Below are 16,843 nucleotides of genomic sequence, written 5' to 3' on the forward strand. Positions count from 1 at the left end.
ACGTCCCAGGGCTGGGTGTGTTTGGATGTGGCTCTTTGGCTGTTTTGTCAAGGGACGCTGCCTGTCAAATGAAAAATTACAGCTCGCAAGAACAAAGAGACTCACCTGCCTAAAAAGAATTTCAAACCCAACGTAGCCTGTCCTCCTAGGCTGGCTGATTAATCCCCGGGTCGCTCCGCTTGGGCCATAAAAATAGACCAGTCCGGCCGGCTGGAGCTCACGGGCACATCCTGCCCCGGGCACAGCCCAGCCCTGCCCGAGCGCGGCGCCCCGGGCTCTGCACGCCCTTTATTTGGCTCATTTGAACACAAACACAGCTCGCAATGTGGTTTCACGGCACCTGGAAGAGCAGCAGAGGCTGGGGCAGCTCCGGCAGAGCCCAGCAGGAGCTGTGCCAGCAGTTGCCGGCTCGGACTCGCCGTGGGGCTGCCGGGGCTCTGCAGCGAGGAGCGGCCAGGCTGGCGCTGCCCATCCAGAGCCAGCGGAGCGCGGGTGGGGAAAGCCCTGCTGCAGCAGCACGTGGCTCAGCCCCACACCCAGTCCTTCCCAAAACCACAGGAGTGAGCACGGACACGGCTCAGGCATCCCAGCAAAGGGACCTGGGGTCAGCCAGACTTTGAGTGGTGCTCCTTGCCGACGGTGAGGGATTCTTTGGCAGCCTTCCAGTGCCCCAGTACACCAGGTCCCTCTGAATTCAGCAAGTTCAGGCCCTGCCAAAGCTCCTGCTCCATGTGGCAAAGCAGCAGCAGGAGAAGTAGCAGCCCAAGGACTCTTCCTGGGATTTTTGATTTTGTTTGGCTTGGGTTTGTCTTTCAGAAACCACAAACAAGTTCAGCTTCTTCTGTCTGCAGCCGGGGCTTGACTAACCTTGGCGGTGGCAGAGGCGGCAGGGAGGTGCTGAGGGATGGGCATCTGCCAGAGTCCTCTCTGCTCTCCAGAGGTTTCTGCAGGAGAGACACGGGGGCTGCCACAGAGCCCAGGGACCTGGCAAACACCCCGGCACAGCGATCCTGACGCCTGCATGACCCCGAGCCCTCAGCACTGGGCAGAGCCTGTGCTGTGGATGAAGGCAGAGAGCCCTTTGGTGCTGCTCGTGCTGGGGAGCAAAGGCACCTGCCAGGAGGGCTGCCTGGCCCAAATCGGCTCCAGAAGCTGGGTCCTGGTTTCAGGAACCCAATTTCCACATATCGCAGGTGAGGGTAGGCAGTGAAAAACTTCCAGCCATGACTGAAAACCCTGGACACAGCCCAAACACCAGCTGGCCTTCAGGCCCTCTGCCAAGGTGATAAAACTGCCCCATGCCGATGCCGACAGCAGCAGGAGCACTGGGAAAACGCTGCCGCCCCTCCCCAGGGATCGGGAACAGCGGAGACAGCACAGTCCGGGCTCTGGAGCAGCCCTATGCTGCGACAGCACCCACCCCGGCCGGGATGCAGCGTGGCCAGGACGGGCTGGGAAAGGAAAGGGTGCGGGAGAGCCGGGGCACCGAACAGGGTGCAGAGCTGGGGGACGCTGCGTCCCCTCCCGCAGGTGTGTGGGGACAGGGCAGGTGTGGCTGCCACAGCCGGAGGGTCACAGCCACCCTGGCATAAGCTCCAAGGAGCCCGTGCTCAGGGTGGCAGGAAAGGGTTAAGGAGCTGCCGGAGCGGGAATGAGAGCAGGGAATTCAGCTGCTGACGCAGGTAGGATCTGCCGGCGCATCCCCGTGCAGACACAGCAGCGTCACTCTCAGCTCCTGAGCTGCTTCAGAGCGCTCTGGGAGCGGGGAGTGGGCGTCCGAGCCAGCCCCACGCAGGGAGCAGACCGGGGCCCCCCTGGGCTGTCACCCCCATGGCACTGCCCGGGCCACCCCGGGATGCCCACCCCTGTCCTTGCTGCCACGAACACGGCCTGACCCAGCCCTTCTCCAGCAAACTGCAGCTGGAAGGACGCTCCATGCTCCAGGATGGTCACAGGCATCACGGAGCTCTGGGGCAGAGCCGGGCCGGAGCCCTGCCAGGAGAGGGGCACTGTGGAGCAGTCATGAAGGGTCCACACGTGCCAACCTCTCTGGTCCGGAAAAATTGCTTGTCAGCTTTTGGGTCATAAAAAGACTCAGAACAAGCGGGGCTGGAATAGGTGACACAGGAAGAAACAGACAACTGAGACTCAGAGAGGGACAGACAGAGCCCTGCGGAAAGCGAAGGACAGAGAGGACACAGCCCCCAGGTCTGCGCAAATGGCTGGAGCAAGACCTGACCTTGCCAGAGCTGGGATGGTTCTCAAGAGTCCTTGGGATGGGGAGGTTCCCCTGACAAAGGACCATTTCCTACACAGGTGCATCAGTGCTGGCATCTGGGTTCTGCCACATCGTCCCTGCCGGAGCCAGGGAAGTGGCCGGTGTGGGGCCATGGATCCAGTGTGGGGCCGTGGATCCGGTGTGGGGCCGTGGATCTGGGGTGGGGCTGTGGATCCAGTGTGGGGCTGTGGATCTGGTGTGGGACTGTGGATCTGGGGTGGGGCTGTGGATCTGGGGTGGGGCTGTGGATCCAGTGTGGGGCCATGGATCTGGGGTGGGGCTGTGGATCCAGTGTGGGGCTGTGGATCCAGTGTGGGGCTGTGGATCTGGGGTGGGGCTGTGGATCCAGTGTGGGGCTGTGGATCTGGTGTCTCCACGGTGTGTGGGACACCAGGGGCAAGAGCAGAACCTGGCAAGGGGCTCTTTGCACCAAGCCCCTGCCAGAGCCACGTGTGCCGCCCTCCAGGAGCCGCTGGGAAGTCAGGCCCGATGGAAATATAATGGGATAATCGATGGCCCATTGTTGCTCGGCTTAATTTAGCTGCTCAGGCAGGGAATGAACAGAGCGAACATACGTAAGCAGGAGCCAAGGCGGGAGATGAATCAGCCCTGCATCTTCTGTGGCACAGGGGACAGGACAGGCACGGGCACCTGCCGGGCCCGGGGCTGAGCCCCCAGACGCCGTGGCAGCGGCCCAGGGCGTGGGGAGGTGGCATTATTGAGATTTACTTTGCTTTGTCTAACGCCAGGTCTGAAATGGCTGCACTGGGCTCAGTGTTACATACCTGCATGGCCAAAACTCACTTGGAAGTTGCAGCAGGAGCAAGGAAGCTGCTGGGTGCACTGGGACAGGGAGCTGGGTGCTGGGGCCACAGCTTGGGAAGGACACAGCTGATGATGCCAGGGCTCAGGAAGGACACAGCTCCTGCCAGGGCTCCCCTCAGCCACAGCCCAGCTCCCTATTCCAGGAGAGCCTGCCAGCCTGTGCCCAGCCCAGCTCGGAAGGCCCCAGGGGATGCAGTTTGGGGACAGCCCTCCCACCCTCTCCCAGTGCCTGGCCCCAGCTCTGCAGCCTTCACACTTTGCCCGGCAGCTCAGCGGTGCTCACCCTGATACCTGGGGAATCGCCCTTCCTCCTCACCGTCTGTCTTCCTCACATTCCTCCTGGCTGGCTCACACCCGCCCGGCCCAGCAGCTCGGGCTTTGCTCGTGAATCAGCCCCCGTGGGGTGACAGGGCCGTTCCCTGCCCCTCTCTGCATGGATGTGGATGAGTTTGCTGCTCCTTCCCCTCTGCCTGGGCTCCGGCTGCCCCATTCCGCCCCTCGAGACGCCTCCGAGCCCGAGCATCCCCAGGGATGGATTTGCAGTGTGGCTTCAGCCTGGATTTCATTTCTAGGCTGTCAGCCCATGCCAGTCTCTCCTGGTCCCACTGATTCCCGGTCCTGGCATCCGCAGCACCTCCCGTGCCATGCGCTGCCACTGCCACTCCACCGAGGGTGACACTGGATAGCAGCAGCTCTGGATCCCCAGCCCTCAGGAGAGCGCTGCGGATGAAGTCAGCAACGCCCGTCCCGGGCTCTGGGAGCAGTGGGAGCAGTGGGACACAGACTGGGCAGCAGTGGGCCGGGGGAGACCCAGAGCCCCCTCTCCATGGGGTTGCCCCGGCCCCAGCCCCGATTCCCGGTAGCGGCTCCCCGGGATGCCCCTGCACACGGAGATGCCGCGGGCCCGGTGCCAGCGCCCTCCCCACGCTGCCTTTTATGGCCCTGCTGCAGCCAAAGCCCAAACATGGGCTGCGGGAACGCGGAGCTGGAGCCTCCCCGGGGCTGGCCCTGATGCCGTGAAGGTGTCCCAGGCACCCCCAGCTCGGGCAGGCGTGCTCAGGGAGCTGGGACTGAGCAGCGAAGTGCTCCGTGTCGGCAGCACCGCAACTACTGGGGTCCCCAAATTCTGCCCCTTGCAACCCCCATCGCTGCCCCTCGCAGCGCCCATCCTGCCTCGGGCAGCCCCGCGCCCCTGCCTCGTGCTCCAACCTGCGCACGGCGTCACCTCACACCCCCTGTCCCCCCCAAACCGTCGTGTCCCTGCAGACCCACCGTGCCCCAGAGCAGCAGGGTTACACCAGCGCTCCTGATGTTCCCTCCAGCATGGGGAGCACAAGGAGTCTGCATGTGCCGTATTTCCTGGCTGCGGGCAGTAAATCCTCGGGGCTCAGGACAGCCGCTGTGACTGTAATGACAGAGCCCCATGAATCAGCCTTGCCCTGCAATCCCGGCTGCCTGGGCAGAGCATCAGCATCGCCCCGGCACAGGAGATCCCCTCAAAACCCCTCAGCAGCGCCAGTGCTCCTGGGATGGGCATCTCAGCCTCGTGCCCAGTGCCAGGGCAGCTGCAGGGGAGTGGCAGAGCCAGGGCATGTGCTGGGGAGTGAAGGAGCAAACTCAGGAAGAAAAGCATCTCTCATGCTGCCCAAGAGACAGCTGGAGTTCCCAGAACCTGCTCAGCATCCCCAGGGGAAAGCAGACAGCAAGCAGCAGCCTAAAAATAGCTGCCCAGGGCACACACAGTCGCCTGAGAGAAGGGGAAGTGAAAAGGAAGATGGGCTGCAGCTTTCCAAGGAACAGCCCCCAGCCCTGCTCTCTATCCATCTCCCATGGGTGAATTGCAGTCTTTGCTGCAACGTCTTCACCTGAATGTTCGGCATGAGGAAGCATCCAAGGGTCAGGCACTGACACCCACGGAGCCCAGGACAGTGTCACTGTGGGACAGGAGCACTGTGCCAGGTAGGAGCAGCGCAGGATCCCTGGAGCCCCTTGAGTCCCTTAGCAAATAGTTGGCTGTATATAACCAAATCCAGGTAGTCCAAGGAAGGGCAGAGGTTGGAGGAGCCAGTCTAACCAGTCAGCGACCAGTTGTGTCTCCCAGCTGTGCTCACTCAGCACCTGTGTGGCTGTTCCCAGGCACAGAAACCCAGTGTGAGCAGTGCAGAGCTCGGCCGGAGCCCAGGGCCTGCTCTGCCCTGTCCAACACGTGCAAAGGGCTCACATATCATCAGCCTTTGGGTTTAAAGAATTCATAGGCCATGAAAATGTCTTCCAGGCCCAAGGCTGAGCTTTCTGCCATGGCAGAGGGACCAGTGCTGTGTTTGGGTGCTGAGTCACCCAAATCACGGAATCACTGTGCCCAAGCCCTGCTGATCAGCAGGAGCAGGGGCATGGAGCAGCCCCCACAATGCCTTGAATTGAGGTTCTGCCCTGTAGAGACCAACAGCTTCCTTCCCCCAGGCAAAGCATCCATCTCCTGATGGGTTTAGTGCAGTTCGACGTGGGTTGGACTAAGCGGCTTTGGAGCAGGCAGACCTGGTGACAGCACAACACGTGGCGGGCAGACAGCGTGGCCAGGAAATCTTTCTCAAACCTTTGAAAACAAAAATACTCAGTTTAATCCTCTGAGGGGATGAAGTGCCAGGGCAGTCTGTGGGTTGGTGAAATTGCCTCGCAGTCAGGGCTCAGCAGAACCTGCCGGGGTGCGGGCGGAAGGAAGCCGGAGGGAAGGGCTGAGAGGAGCTGTGCCGCCGCCTCGGCTCAGGTGCAGGGATGGAAACTGCCTGACCGCAGAGCTGAGCACGCTTCCTCCCTCCCCTCACACCAGCGCCCTGCACGCCAGCGGGGCTCAGGCGGGAACCCTGCAGAAACTGGGGCGTCTCTGCCAGATGATGCTTTTTGTGGCCACTGGACACCAGCAGTGGCTCTGCTGGAGGGGAGGAGGGCAGGGGCCGCAGCCTCTCGTTCCTGTGCAGCAGCACTCGGCTGGGTTGGGGCTGCACAGTCTCTCCGTGCACAGCAAAGCTGCTGAATCCAAGCCGGCAGCTCCCAGCTGGCTCCTGAGCAAGGATCCCGCAGCCATTCCTGTAAGGACAGACCCCAGCTCACAGCCCCCCACGGCACAGTACAGCACAACGAGCTCGTGGTGCCACCAGCCAGGACCCCACATCCCTGGGGTTGACGATGGGCCCTAGGGTGTCTCCCAGCCCCCAGAGCCCGAGGGTCCCTGTCCCCAGGGCAGCACCTCCGCAGTGCCCACAGCAGCTCAGCCCAGGGCTCAGCTCTGCTGTGCTGGGTGATTTGTCCACGTGCCAGCTCTGCCGTGTGGCATGCCCGGACCACGAGGCAGGACATGTGCTGACAAGGCCCTCGATGCCGATCTTCCCACAGGTCCCCGAGCGGTCCCAGCCCCAGCCCCAGCCGGTAATTATCAGCTCTGTCTGTGGGCGATCACCACTCTCATCATCGCTCTGCCCGGGGAGGGGAGGCCAGGGTGGCACTTTGGATCAGCACGATGTGGCATCAGACTGCTCTTCCAGAGGAGCTGCTCCCAACCTTGGCAGTGCCAGGTGCTGCACAAACAGCTGTGGGAGCAGAGCACAGGCAGAAAAGCTCACAGTACCCCCAGCACAGGTCCCAGCATGAGAGGGCTGCAACTGTCCTCGGCTGTAATCTTAGCAGATCAATCAATCAGTGTCTGTGCTTAAATAGCTTAGCATGACCAGTCCAGTTTCCCCTGCAGCTAGGGAAGGCCTTGTGGATGCTTCTTCATCCCAGGAAGCTTTGCTTGCACGACTGGGAGACAGGAGGCTTTGAGTGTGAGATGAGGTGGCTGTGGATGCTGTGCTCGGCTTTTCCTTGGCTCAGCCCAGCTCCTGCCCAAGAGGGAGAAGTGGCACTGGGTGCCTGGAGGCTCAACAGGAGGAGTGGGCATGGGGCCATCCCTGCACCTGAGGAGCGTCCTCGCTGCCACCGTGGGCGGGTGCAGCCGTGCCGAGGACACACGCACAGACCCAGTTCTGATGGAGAAAATCTCATCATTGCACTCAGCTGCCAAGGAACAGCATCAGCTTAAGTGATAAGAGAGGGAAGAGCTCCAAGGACAGATCTCTCCAGGGCTGCTTGGATCTGAGGAAGGTGCAGGGCAGGACGGGGCTGGAGACGTTATCAGGCTCCCCGTGTGGGGAAGCGGTTCCCGTCTCCCTCTGCTCCAGGGGGTGGAAGCACTTCCCGGTGCTCTCTGCCTGCTGTCCCAGGCAGCTTGCATTGCTCTGAGGATGTGGGGCAGGCAGGACCTGCTCCCACCAGCTGTGTGCTGAGCCTTGTGCTGTCACAGCCAGGGACAGAGGGACTTCAGTGCCTCTTTCCTCTGAATTTCTCCCGACTTGCCTGGCTCTAAGAAGATTAAAGACAGATGGTCTCTGAGGCTCCCTCACTGGCACCCATGCTTGAGGTTGTGCGGGGGAAGGCACAGCAGAAAAGAGCCCTGGGGAAGGGGGGTTATTCCCAGCCGAGTGCCCGAGGGATGGAGCATCCTGGGAACCTGCTCTCAGGTGCTGCCCTCCCTGCCCATGCTAGCTGCAGCTCTGCAGAGCAGGGCTGTCCCTCCTTCCTCCGGGGCTGCCTCATTCATGGTGAGCTCCAGTGCTGAGGGGAGCCCAGCCATGCTCCCAAAGCAGCTGCTCTGGGTAACGCTGCCCCGTGTCCCCTGCGCCTCAGCCCCTCCATCAGCTACGCAAAAACTGCTCCGTTGTACTGTGCTGAACTGCTGTGGGAGCACTCGGTGAGCTCCTGCAAGTGTCTCCTTCCTGAGGATTCTGCTCACAATCTCCTCTGGCTTGCACTGGCAGCAGCACCAGAAAAAAGCATTCACCTAATGCGGCCCCATGTGCAGCAGCAGCAGCAGCAGCAGCAGCGATGCACTTGTGAAGCCATTTAAATTTCCACGTGATGACCCAGTTCGGGGTGGTTTTGCCTCTGGATTTTCCCACTGCTGCTGCCTCTGGGTGGGTGGTGGCAGCTCCAGACCCTGCTGCTGTGCTGGATTTTAAGGCCACCACACTGAGAGCCTCAGCCTCGAGTGCTCAGGCTCTTCATGGTGCTTTCCTAAGCGTAACAAAATGCTGGCTACTCGGTGCTGAGGACACCCGTGTGTGCTTCATGGCTCTGGATGTTTTACAGAAAGCCTCAAAGGATGAACAGTTTTGCAAAGGGTTTTTTGCTGCTGCCTGTTACACTGGGGGCAGGGCACATGTCACTTCAGCTGCTGCAGTGAAGGTGGTGGGGATGCTCCGGGGGGTTTTAGTGCATGTGTTGGAGTAAATTCCAGCCCAGCTGCCAGACTTGACTCTTCCCTCACCATTTTGAGCCAGCAATCACTGAGCTTCCCCACACCAGCACTGGGGCTGAGCTGCAAGGCAGAGGGGCAGCCTGTATTTAGAAGGAGACAATAATTGCAAGTCAGATTTGCTTGTTCAATACTCTATTGACAGATTTGCCTTGGCAACCTGGAACAGGGTTTCATTGTTCACATCGTACTTCATGGCATCCTATTGATTGGGTGGGTGGGTTTAGGTTTTTGTGGGTTTGCTTTTTTTTGTTGTCTCTTTTTCCAAGCCTACCTACTCATCCTCTTCTTGTCTTTCTCCGGCACAGTGTTGACCTCAGCAAGGGCTGTGTCATAATCTGTTTTTCAGACTGGCCACAACTTCCAATGCAAGCCAGAGCTGACAAAAGCAGAAGGGTAAATCCTGGAGCCCAGCTGGCCAAGGCTGTGGGCGGCCAGGTAGGGATGAATGGGGCCAGTGCCCTCCCCCCTGCTCCAAGGACATGGCAAAGTCGGTGCCTGGCCCCCTGTGAGAGTGGCCTTGAAGGAAATGCTGTAACTATCCACGAATTAACTTCTGTTATTATTTGGTGCTCAGCCTGGTGTGCTCCTGGCTTTGCAGATGGGGTAGGAACCACCGGCCTTGCTGGGGCAGAGGGGAGGAAAAGGTGAGCACCCAAACTGCAGCCTTGGAGTCGCCTTGGTGGAGCTGGAGGATTGCAGCTGGAAAAGAATTGCTGGTTTGAATTGCTAATAATGATACAGACTAATGAGCAACATCAGAAATGATGGCATGTGTAATCAGTGCTGCTTGATGGCAAACACAGAGCGGGGCTGCAGGAGCTGCTGGCGTACGGGGCAAGGGGAAGCGGAGCAGCTTCTTTTGGAGAGGCAGAACCCACCCCAAGCGAGGCACTGCCACAGAGCTGACTCTGGGTCCGGGGTGAGAACTTTATAAATAATGATGAAAAGAATAAACATAGACAGACATCAGCTCTAGGTACATGGAGGGAACGTGGCCAGCAAGTATTTGAGGGGAAATTACCTTGGTATGGTTCCTAGCACCTGCAGGAAGCCCATCTGTCTCTGGCTGTTAGAGGTTTTGTCTTACAGCTGCACCCCAGCAGCCCCACCTCGGGATCACAGGGGGCTGGAGCCCCCACCCCTCCACCTGGGACAGAGTCCTCCTGCCGGGAGCAGCAGCACCCATCGCTCAGGCTCTGCAGAGAAGGAGGAATCTGAATTTTTGGCCAGGAGTGCAGTGACAGGGAGGGTACGCACTGAATGTGTGTCTGTGCCTTGTACCTGCCTGATCCACCAGCAAACCAGCAAGGAACTGCCCAGGGCCAACCCTCTCCTCTCTTGGCTTTAAAGGCAGCGGTTGGCTCCTGTTCCTTTTGGTCAGAACAGGAATCCTTTTCCTTGTCTCATCCCAGCGTTATGCCCCAGCCAGTCAGGAAGAGGCAACAGTTGGAAATGCTTCCCACTTTCCCTATTTAGGCTATTTTATGTGGTTCAAATAAGGTGTCCTCTTTGGGCCTGACAAAGAGAAAGATGTATCAGTTCATGAACTGCTGCTGCCTGAGCAAGGTAAGAGACAGAAAATCACCACCATTACCATCATTATTGTGAATCATGTGCAATCAGCCCCGTAACAGAAAGCAGATGAAGATCCTACACGAACCCGAAGGACGGGAGCTGCTGCTGAGCCATGGGAGCCAGGGGCCAGGCAGTGATTAAAATGCTTTTAATATTGGTTTTCAGTGTTGTTTCACTTTTTTTTTTTTTTAATATATATTATATTTCATCACTCGTACTGCTCCTGAGGCAGGCTCTAAAAGACACCAAGGATGTCTGGTCACATGTTTAAAAAAATATTTAAAAAAAAATTTTATACATATATATATATATATATATATATATGCAGCCAGCTCTGCCCTCCTCATCGCCTATTCCTGACTGTGTCCTGGGAAGAGCAGAGCTTTCCCAGCCGGGCTGGATCCGGAGCTGGACGTGCTCTGCAGCTTACCCAGGCTGGGGAGGAATCGCACCAAACCGTGCTCGTCCCTGGGCATTTAGTTTTATTGCGAGCATTAGTGGTTTGTGCTCGGCTTGTCTCCTCTGGCAACAGGAGAAGCTGGAAATGTCAAAGGGGAGGGTTAACAAACTCCGCTGGCATAAATTTCAATGAATGTATGTTTCTTAGGAAAACCGCTAAGTTAAAAAAAAAAAAATTAAATCTTCCCGTGTGTGTTTTCCTTGGGCTGCTGTTCACAATGGATAATAATTCTTACATTAAGCCCCTTCGGCCCTCCAGGGAAATCAAAATTGTAATATCAGTTTGCTTTTTATTGGCTCGGCTCTGCGATCGCGGCGGCTGCGTCTTTGTTAGGGGCTGCGGCGCGGTGACATTCAGCGGTGCCTCCCGGTGTGTCCCCTCCGGTGCCTCCGCACCTCCGGGCCCGGGCAAGGCCCCCGAGGGTGAGGGCTGCTGCTGGCCGGGGTCGCGGCGGCCGGCGAGCCCGCGGGCCGGGCTGGGACCGAGCCCGGGGGAACGAGGAACGTGCTCGGGGGACGGGGGTGCTGCCCTACCCGGGCAAAGGAGCCGCTCCGGGCCGGTGCCGTTCGAGCTCAGCCCCGCCGCTCCCGGCGAAAGTTGCCGGGAACCCCACGGGCGGCCCGGCCCCGCGGGGACCAATCGCCCTAGGCGAGGGCCGGCGGGACGCCGCGGCCCGGCAGAGCCGGGGGGGAAAAGGGGGACGGTGGCACCGAGATCCCCCGCCCACGCCAGCCCCAGGGACGGCCCCCTTGTCAGCGGGCAAGGAGACTCCGGTTGCTCCGGGGCGCCGGCTCGGGGACACAGCCGGGCACCTGAGAGGACCGAGTCCCGTGAGCCGAGCCCCCCGGGAGGGGTCGAGGGTTCCTCGCCGCCTCGGGTATCACCCCACGCGTGCCCGCGGCCCCGCCGTGCTGCCCCGGCCGTGCGGCGCCCGGGGCGCTCCCATAGCGGCGGCGGGAGGCCCGGAGGTGCCGGCCCGCACGGCGGGGGCTGCACGGGGCTCACACCGGGACGGTGTCCGGCCCCGCTCCACCTGTCCGGGGAAAGGTGCCTCCCGCTCCGGCACCGCCACGTTTCCCGGAGCAGCGCAGGGAGCGGCCGGGTGGCCCCGCTGGCAGCCGCGGACACGCGTGTGCTCCAGCCTGCTCCCCGCGATCCGCTCCACGAGGAGGGAGTGCGCGGAGCCGCCCGCACCGGGCTCCCCGAGCGGCCCCGCCGCCGTGCGCGGCTTCCGGCACCGGGCGGGGAAAGCGCCGCCACCTGCCCCGGGCCCGGGCCCGCTGCCGCCGCCGCTGGGTGTCCCCGGGCCGGGCGCTCCACGGCCGCAGGGACCCGCCGGGCAGCGGGGACAGGGCTTCCCCGGCAGGGTCGGGCCCACGGCTGGCGGCAGCGGCTGGGGCCGTGCCGGGGGTGGGACCGCCGCCGGGCCCGGGGCACCGCGCGACGTGGCGCAGCGTGGAGCCCTCCCGAGGGCTCGTCCTCCCGCGCATCCTCCGGTCGACCCCTGTCCTCTCGGACAGGTCGCGCACCTGCCCCGCGGGCTGTGCCGCCCCCCGCCAGCCCCGTGGGGGCCGTGCTGAGTCACGCGTGGGGCGGGAGCCGGGCTGCCCGCGCCCCCCTCCCCGCGCCGCCGTGCCCGGCCCCCGCCCGCCCCCTCCCCGCCTCGCTCCCCGGCAGGGCTGCGCCAATCCCCCGGCCCCGCCGCTGACGGGCAGCCGGGCCCGGGAGGCGCCGCCTCCCTGACGTCTCGCTCCGGGATTTGCACGGTTGCGGTGCCGCCGCTCAGTGTCTGTCGGGCCGGCGGCGGGAGCTGCCGGAGCCCGAGCCCAGCTCGGCTGCAGCGCGGCCCGGCCCGGCCCCTCCCGGCTGCGGGATGGAGCTGCCGGCGGTGGGCGAGCACGTCTTCGCGGTGGAGAGCATCGAGAAGAAGCGGATCCGAAAGGTGCGGGGGGCGGCGGCGGGGGGCGCCGGGGGCCGGGGGGCGCCGGGGGTGGCGGTTCCCGCTGACGCCGTGTCTTTGCCTCCCGCGCCGCTCAGGGCAGAGTCGAGTACCTGGTGAAATGGAGGGGATGGTCGCCCAAGTGAGTACCGGCACCGGGCGGGATGGGGCCGGGGATAGGGGTCTGGGAAGGGCCCCAGCCGGGGCGGCGAGCAGGCGGCGGGAGGCGGCGGCGGGGCCCGGCGGTGACGGCGGCGGGAGCCGAGCAGGCGGCGGCTGATGTGCACCAGAAAATGGCTCCTTCCCCCTTTCCCTCCTCGGGAGTCGGGCTCCATATTGCAGAACCGAGCGGGGAGGGGGGGGCAGGAAGGGGGGGGAAAGGGGGAATAACCGCAAAAATCGTCCGCGTCGCCCCGCAGCCCCGAGAGCCGCTGCCGAGGCGGGGGCAGCACCGGCACCGGAGCGAGCGCGGCCGCTGCGGAGCGTTCGGGGCTTGCATGACAGTGCGGGCGGCGGGGCGCGGGGGGGTCCGGGACGCGGCGGCCGGGTCCCTCCTCCGCCCCGCGGCCGCTTTCCTGGGTCCGGGAAAGGGGATTTGGAAAATTTCATCATGACATGCCTGGAATTCCTCCGGAATAATAACTGCGCTAAATAAACAGTACCGTCCCCGCGCCCCCCCCCCCCCGCCCATCCCCCTCCCCGGGACCCCAGCCTCACACCCTGCTCCCATCGGGCCCGGTGCTGCGGGGTGGCTCTGCCCGGGACCCCGGCCCCGCCGGCAGGGCCCCGCGGTGACGGCCGCTCTCCTCCCCTCTCCAAGATATAACACGTGGGAGCCGGAGGAGAACATCCTGGACCCCCGGCTGCTCATCGCCTTCCAGAACAGGTGAGCGGCGAAGGTTGGGGGATGCGGGAGGGGCGGCGGGACCCTCGCTCCGCGCCGCTCCCGCAATTGCAGATGCGTCACGGAGCCGGGGGCCGCGGCGGGGGCGGGCGCGGGCCGGGCCGGGCCGGGGGCGCGGCCGCGGCGGGGCGGGCGGTGCGGGGCCACCGGGCGACGCCTCCGGGTCAAGGTCCCCACGCCGCGCTCCCCCCCCACGCCGCGCCTCGCGCTGCTTCTCCCCGGGATTCGAGGCCGCGAGTCGAGGAGCGAGGAGGCGGCGCTGCTGCTGCTGCTGCTGCGCTTGGACGGGCTTCGGCTTTTTTTTTTTTTTTTTTTTAAGCCTTTTTTTTTTTTTTTTTTTTTTTCCTCTTTCCGCGCATTTATTTCCTGGAGTGTTTTGGCGCAAACTGTGAACTTCAGCCCTTCTCCGCAGCGGGGAGGCAACAGCGGGGAAGGTGCTTGCTGCTTCCACAGGATGCCCGTGCCCCCGGCCCGCTGCCACCTGCGGGACCCCCGGCCCGCGGCTCCGCACCTGCGGGCCCCGGTCCCCTCCCGCTGCCCCCTCCCTGCGCTCCCGTAGGGTCGCTGCCACTGCGGGAGCTGCCGTGCGTGGGGGGGCGGCACCGGGGGTCCGTGTGCCGCCCTCGGGCCTCGCCGTGACACTGTGTTCCCGCAGGGAGCGGCAGGAGCAGCTGATGGGATACCGCAAGCGGGGGCCCAAGCCAAAGCCGCTGGTCGTGCAGGTAAAGCGCGGGCGCCCAGCCCCACACCCCCGCGCTCTGTGCCGCGGGCCGTCCCCGGGGAGCTGCTTGCAGCGGGTTTCATCATGCTGAGGAGCCTGCGCGCAGCCCGGGCGCCTCGCAACGCCCCGGGGACCCCCAGCGCTGAGCTCAGCGGGTGCCCCAGCCCCCCCTTCCCTCCCCTCTGGGCCGCGGAGCAGACCCGCTGTGCCCGTGCCCGGGTGGCATTAGCAGGCTGCTCGCGGGCTCGGCAGCGGCGGTCCCGCTCAGCCCCCGTTCCCAGACAGCTGATTGAAGGGGGCTTTTCTTCTTTTCATTGCTTCATTAATCTGGAGCAATGCACAGCCTCTAAGTTGGAGTGGGCTGGGGCCGCCTGCTAGAAGACGTGGTGCCCCAGGATGCAGCGTCCCGTAAGGAGAGCTGCTGCAGGGGCGGGGGTTCCACCCGAGCTTTCGGCACCTGCCGGAGCTCTGGCACCTGGTTCTCCAGCCCTGTCTGACCGCAGCTTTGGTTTTGCATTGCAGCTTCCCTCCTTTGCCCGCCGCTCGAACATCCTCACGGGCCTGCAGGACCCAGCCGTGGACACCAGGCCCAAGCTGGACCTCAGCTCCTCTGGCAAGAGCCAGCAGCACCAGTATGAACTCAACAGCAAGAAGCACCACCAGTACCAGCCCAATGGCAAGGAGAGCAGCATGAAGCACCAGTCCCACAGCAAAGGGAAGTATTACTACCAGCTGAACAGCAAGAAGCACCACCACTACCAGCCGGACCCCAAGATGTACGAGCCCCATTACCAGCCCAGCAGCAAAGAGCCGCAGGGCCAGGCCTGCTTGGACAATAACAAGACCCCCCTGGTCACCCACCCAGACAAGTGGGCTCATGGCCCAGCCAAAAACTTGCTGGGCCCAGTCAAGAACCTCACAGCAGAGAGCAAAAACGGAGCCGAGAAGAACCTGTCCAGTGGTACTGGGCCGCCCCCCCGGGACAGGGTGACCAGCAATGGCCTTGGGGGAAAGATGAAGATCGTGAAGAACAAAAACAAGAACGGGCGCATTGTGATTGTCATGAGCAAGTACATGGAGAACGGCATGCAGGCGGTGAAGATCAAGTCTGGGGAGCCTCCCCGTAAGCGGGCTGCGGAGGAGAGGACTCCTAAGAAGGGTGGGGAGGAGAAGGTTGAGGCTTGGAGGAAGCCAGGGGAGGAGAGGGTGGTGGTCAGCAATGCCCTGAGTAAAGCAGAGGGCGAGAGCCGGCAGCCCCCTGCAGAGCTGGAGGAAGGTCCCCAAAAGACTCCCTTGGCCAAGGAGCTGCCGCTTCCTCCAGCAGAGCAGCCCTTGCAGCTCACTACCAAGCCGGACCTTGTGCCCTGGTCCCTGAGTCCTGTCTGCGAGCACAGCCCTTCCTCCATGGGACTGAACCTGTCCAGCGCCGGCTCGCGGAAGCGCTGCCTGTCGGAGCCCCACGTGGAGCGGGAGCCGGGCAAGAAGCGCCTGACCTCCCGCAGCATCAGTGCCCCCACCTGCCTCAGCCCCCCGGCCCCCGAGCGGCCGGAGCCGCCCGCCCAGCCGGAGGTCATCCTGCTGGACTCAGACCTGGATGAGCCCATAGACTTGCGCTGCGTGAAGCCGCGGGCGGAGGGTGAGCTGGCCCTGGCACAGGTGAAGCCGGAGCTGCCGCCACCACCACCGGCTGAGAAACCGGCCCCGGAGCCTCCACAGCCCCAGGAGGCCACAGAGGAGGAGGAAGAGGAGGAGGCCGAGTCCCTGCAGGAATTCAAGCCCTTCTTTGGGAATATAATTATCACAGATGTGACCGCAAACTGCCTGACTGTGACCTTCAAGGAGTACGTGACGGTGTGAGGTGGGATGGCAGCTGCTCCCCGTGGGAGCTGCCCGCCCATCCCGGGGCCGCCGGCCCCACAGCCTCCCTCCAAGGTACTGGTGCCCCTTCCCCGGAGCCCACGTGCCCCTGCCCGCGCCGCGGCGGCCGAGCCCGCCGTCTCCACCGAGGGGACGCCGGGACAGGGCCGGGCACGGTGGCCATCCCTGCCACGTGGGGTGACCTCGCCGCTGCTCCCGCCCCGCAGCTGGGGGCTGCTCCAGGACCTGCAGGCAATGGGACACACAAGGATGGGACCCGCCAGTTACTCAGAGTTATAGTATTATATTTTAACAGTGCTAACTTGTCAAGTGATTCTTGCTCCCGTTTGTACGTGGTGTTATTGAAATGTATTGTTTGAGCTGAAAGCTGGTCGCTCCCTGGCCACGCTAATATATTTATTTGTAGGTATTTATATAATGAAATATAAAGCCTAGATTTATGGAGCCCCTAGATCACCTTATAAACTATATCAAACGACTATTTTCTGTTCTCCTTTTTAACCATTGAGCATTTGTTAGTCTTGGTCCCTTGCCCTCCCCACGACCCGCAGGACCATCCCGTATATATTTTTTGATACTGTACACATGTGGTGTTTCTATGTGCAAAAAAAATCGTTATCTAAAGCTAAACGAGCTATTATAGAAATTGCTGCTATTAGAAATGTCTAAACTATAAGCTTCCAATTATTAATTGCTTGAATGTAAATATTAAATGGAGATGTTGAAAGTGCATTTGATGTTCTGCAGCTAGTGTAGATCGGAGTGCAAAGCCCAGCTGCTGCGAGCTGCCAGCGGCGCATCCTGGTCTGAGGGCTGTGTCACAGGGGAAGAAATGTATCATGCAATCATGGCAAAGGACTATAAACCTTTACAAAAACTACCGGGATTTGGAGTGCGTTTATTACAGCATTAC

The 16,843-nt window shown here is 62.1% G+C and overlaps 2 protein-coding genes across 3 annotated transcripts; both read left to right on the plus strand.

The window, feature by feature from the left end:
- The first annotated feature begins 1,304 nt into the window (after positions 1-1,304).
- On the plus strand, positions 1,305-12,231 carry LOC120410988 (basic proline-rich protein-like). Its single transcript, XM_039562588.1, has 3 exons — positions 1,305-1,530; positions 10,846-11,784; positions 11,855-12,231. Exons 1-3 carry the CDS (start codon positions 1,305-1,307, stop codon positions 12,229-12,231), a joined length of 1,542 nt encoding a protein of 513 aa, XP_039418522.1.
- CBX4 (chromobox 4) lies at positions 12,220-16,810 on the plus strand. Of its 2 annotated transcripts, XM_039562345.1 has the most exons (5): positions 12,220-12,430; positions 12,526-12,569; positions 13,248-13,313; positions 13,987-14,053; positions 14,575-16,810. In XM_039562345.1, the coding sequence occupies exons 1-5, from the start codon at positions 12,362-12,364 to the stop codon at positions 15,907-15,909; spliced, it is 1,581 nt and encodes a 526-aa protein (XP_039418279.1). In that variant the 5' UTR covers positions 12,220-12,361; the 3' UTR covers positions 15,910-16,810. The 2 variants fall into 2 exon arrangements, with proteins under 2 accessions (XP_039418279.1, XP_039418280.1); XM_039562346.1 differs by lacking the exons at positions 12,220-12,430; positions 12,526-12,569; positions 13,248-13,313; positions 13,987-14,053 and adding an exon at positions 14,073-14,460.
- The last annotated feature ends 33 nt before the right edge of the window (positions 16,811-16,843 follow it).

This window comes from Corvus cornix, chromosome 18 (assembly GCF_000738735.6).
Source record: "Corvus cornix cornix isolate S_Up_H32 chromosome 18, ASM73873v5, whole genome shotgun sequence".
In the NCBI taxonomy this organism is placed as follows: Eukaryota; Metazoa; Chordata; class Aves; order Passeriformes; family Corvidae; genus Corvus; species Corvus cornix.

What these genes read in the sequence shown, in the direction of transcription:
- LOC120410988 (XM_039562588.1), top strand. Translation starts at nt 1,305, where the DNA reads ATGCCGACAGCAGCAGGAGCACTGGGAAAACGCTGCCGCCCCTCCCCA. An exon ending in CGCTGCGTCCCCTCCCGCAG is followed by an intron (nt 1,531 to 10,845) that starts GTGTGTGGGGAC and finishes GGTGACATTCAG; the next exon opens with CGGTGCCTCCCGGTGTGTCC. An exon ending in CCCGCTGCCGCCGCCGCTGG is followed by an intron (nt 11,785 to 11,854) that starts GTGTCCCCGGGC and finishes CTTCCCCGGCAG; the next exon opens with GGTCGGGCCCACGGCTGGCG.
- CBX4 (XM_039562345.1), top strand. Translation starts at nt 12,362, where the DNA reads ATGGAGCTGCCGGCGGTGGGCGAGCACGTCTTCGCGGTGGAGAGCATC. An exon ending in AGAAGAAGCGGATCCGAAAG is followed by an intron (nt 12,431 to 12,525) that starts GTGCGGGGGGCG and finishes CGCGCCGCTCAG; the next exon opens with GGCAGAGTCGAGTACCTGGT. An exon ending in CTCATCGCCTTCCAGAACAG is followed by an intron (nt 13,314 to 13,986) that starts GTGAGCGGCGAA and finishes GTGTTCCCGCAG; the next exon opens with GGAGCGGCAGGAGCAGCTGA.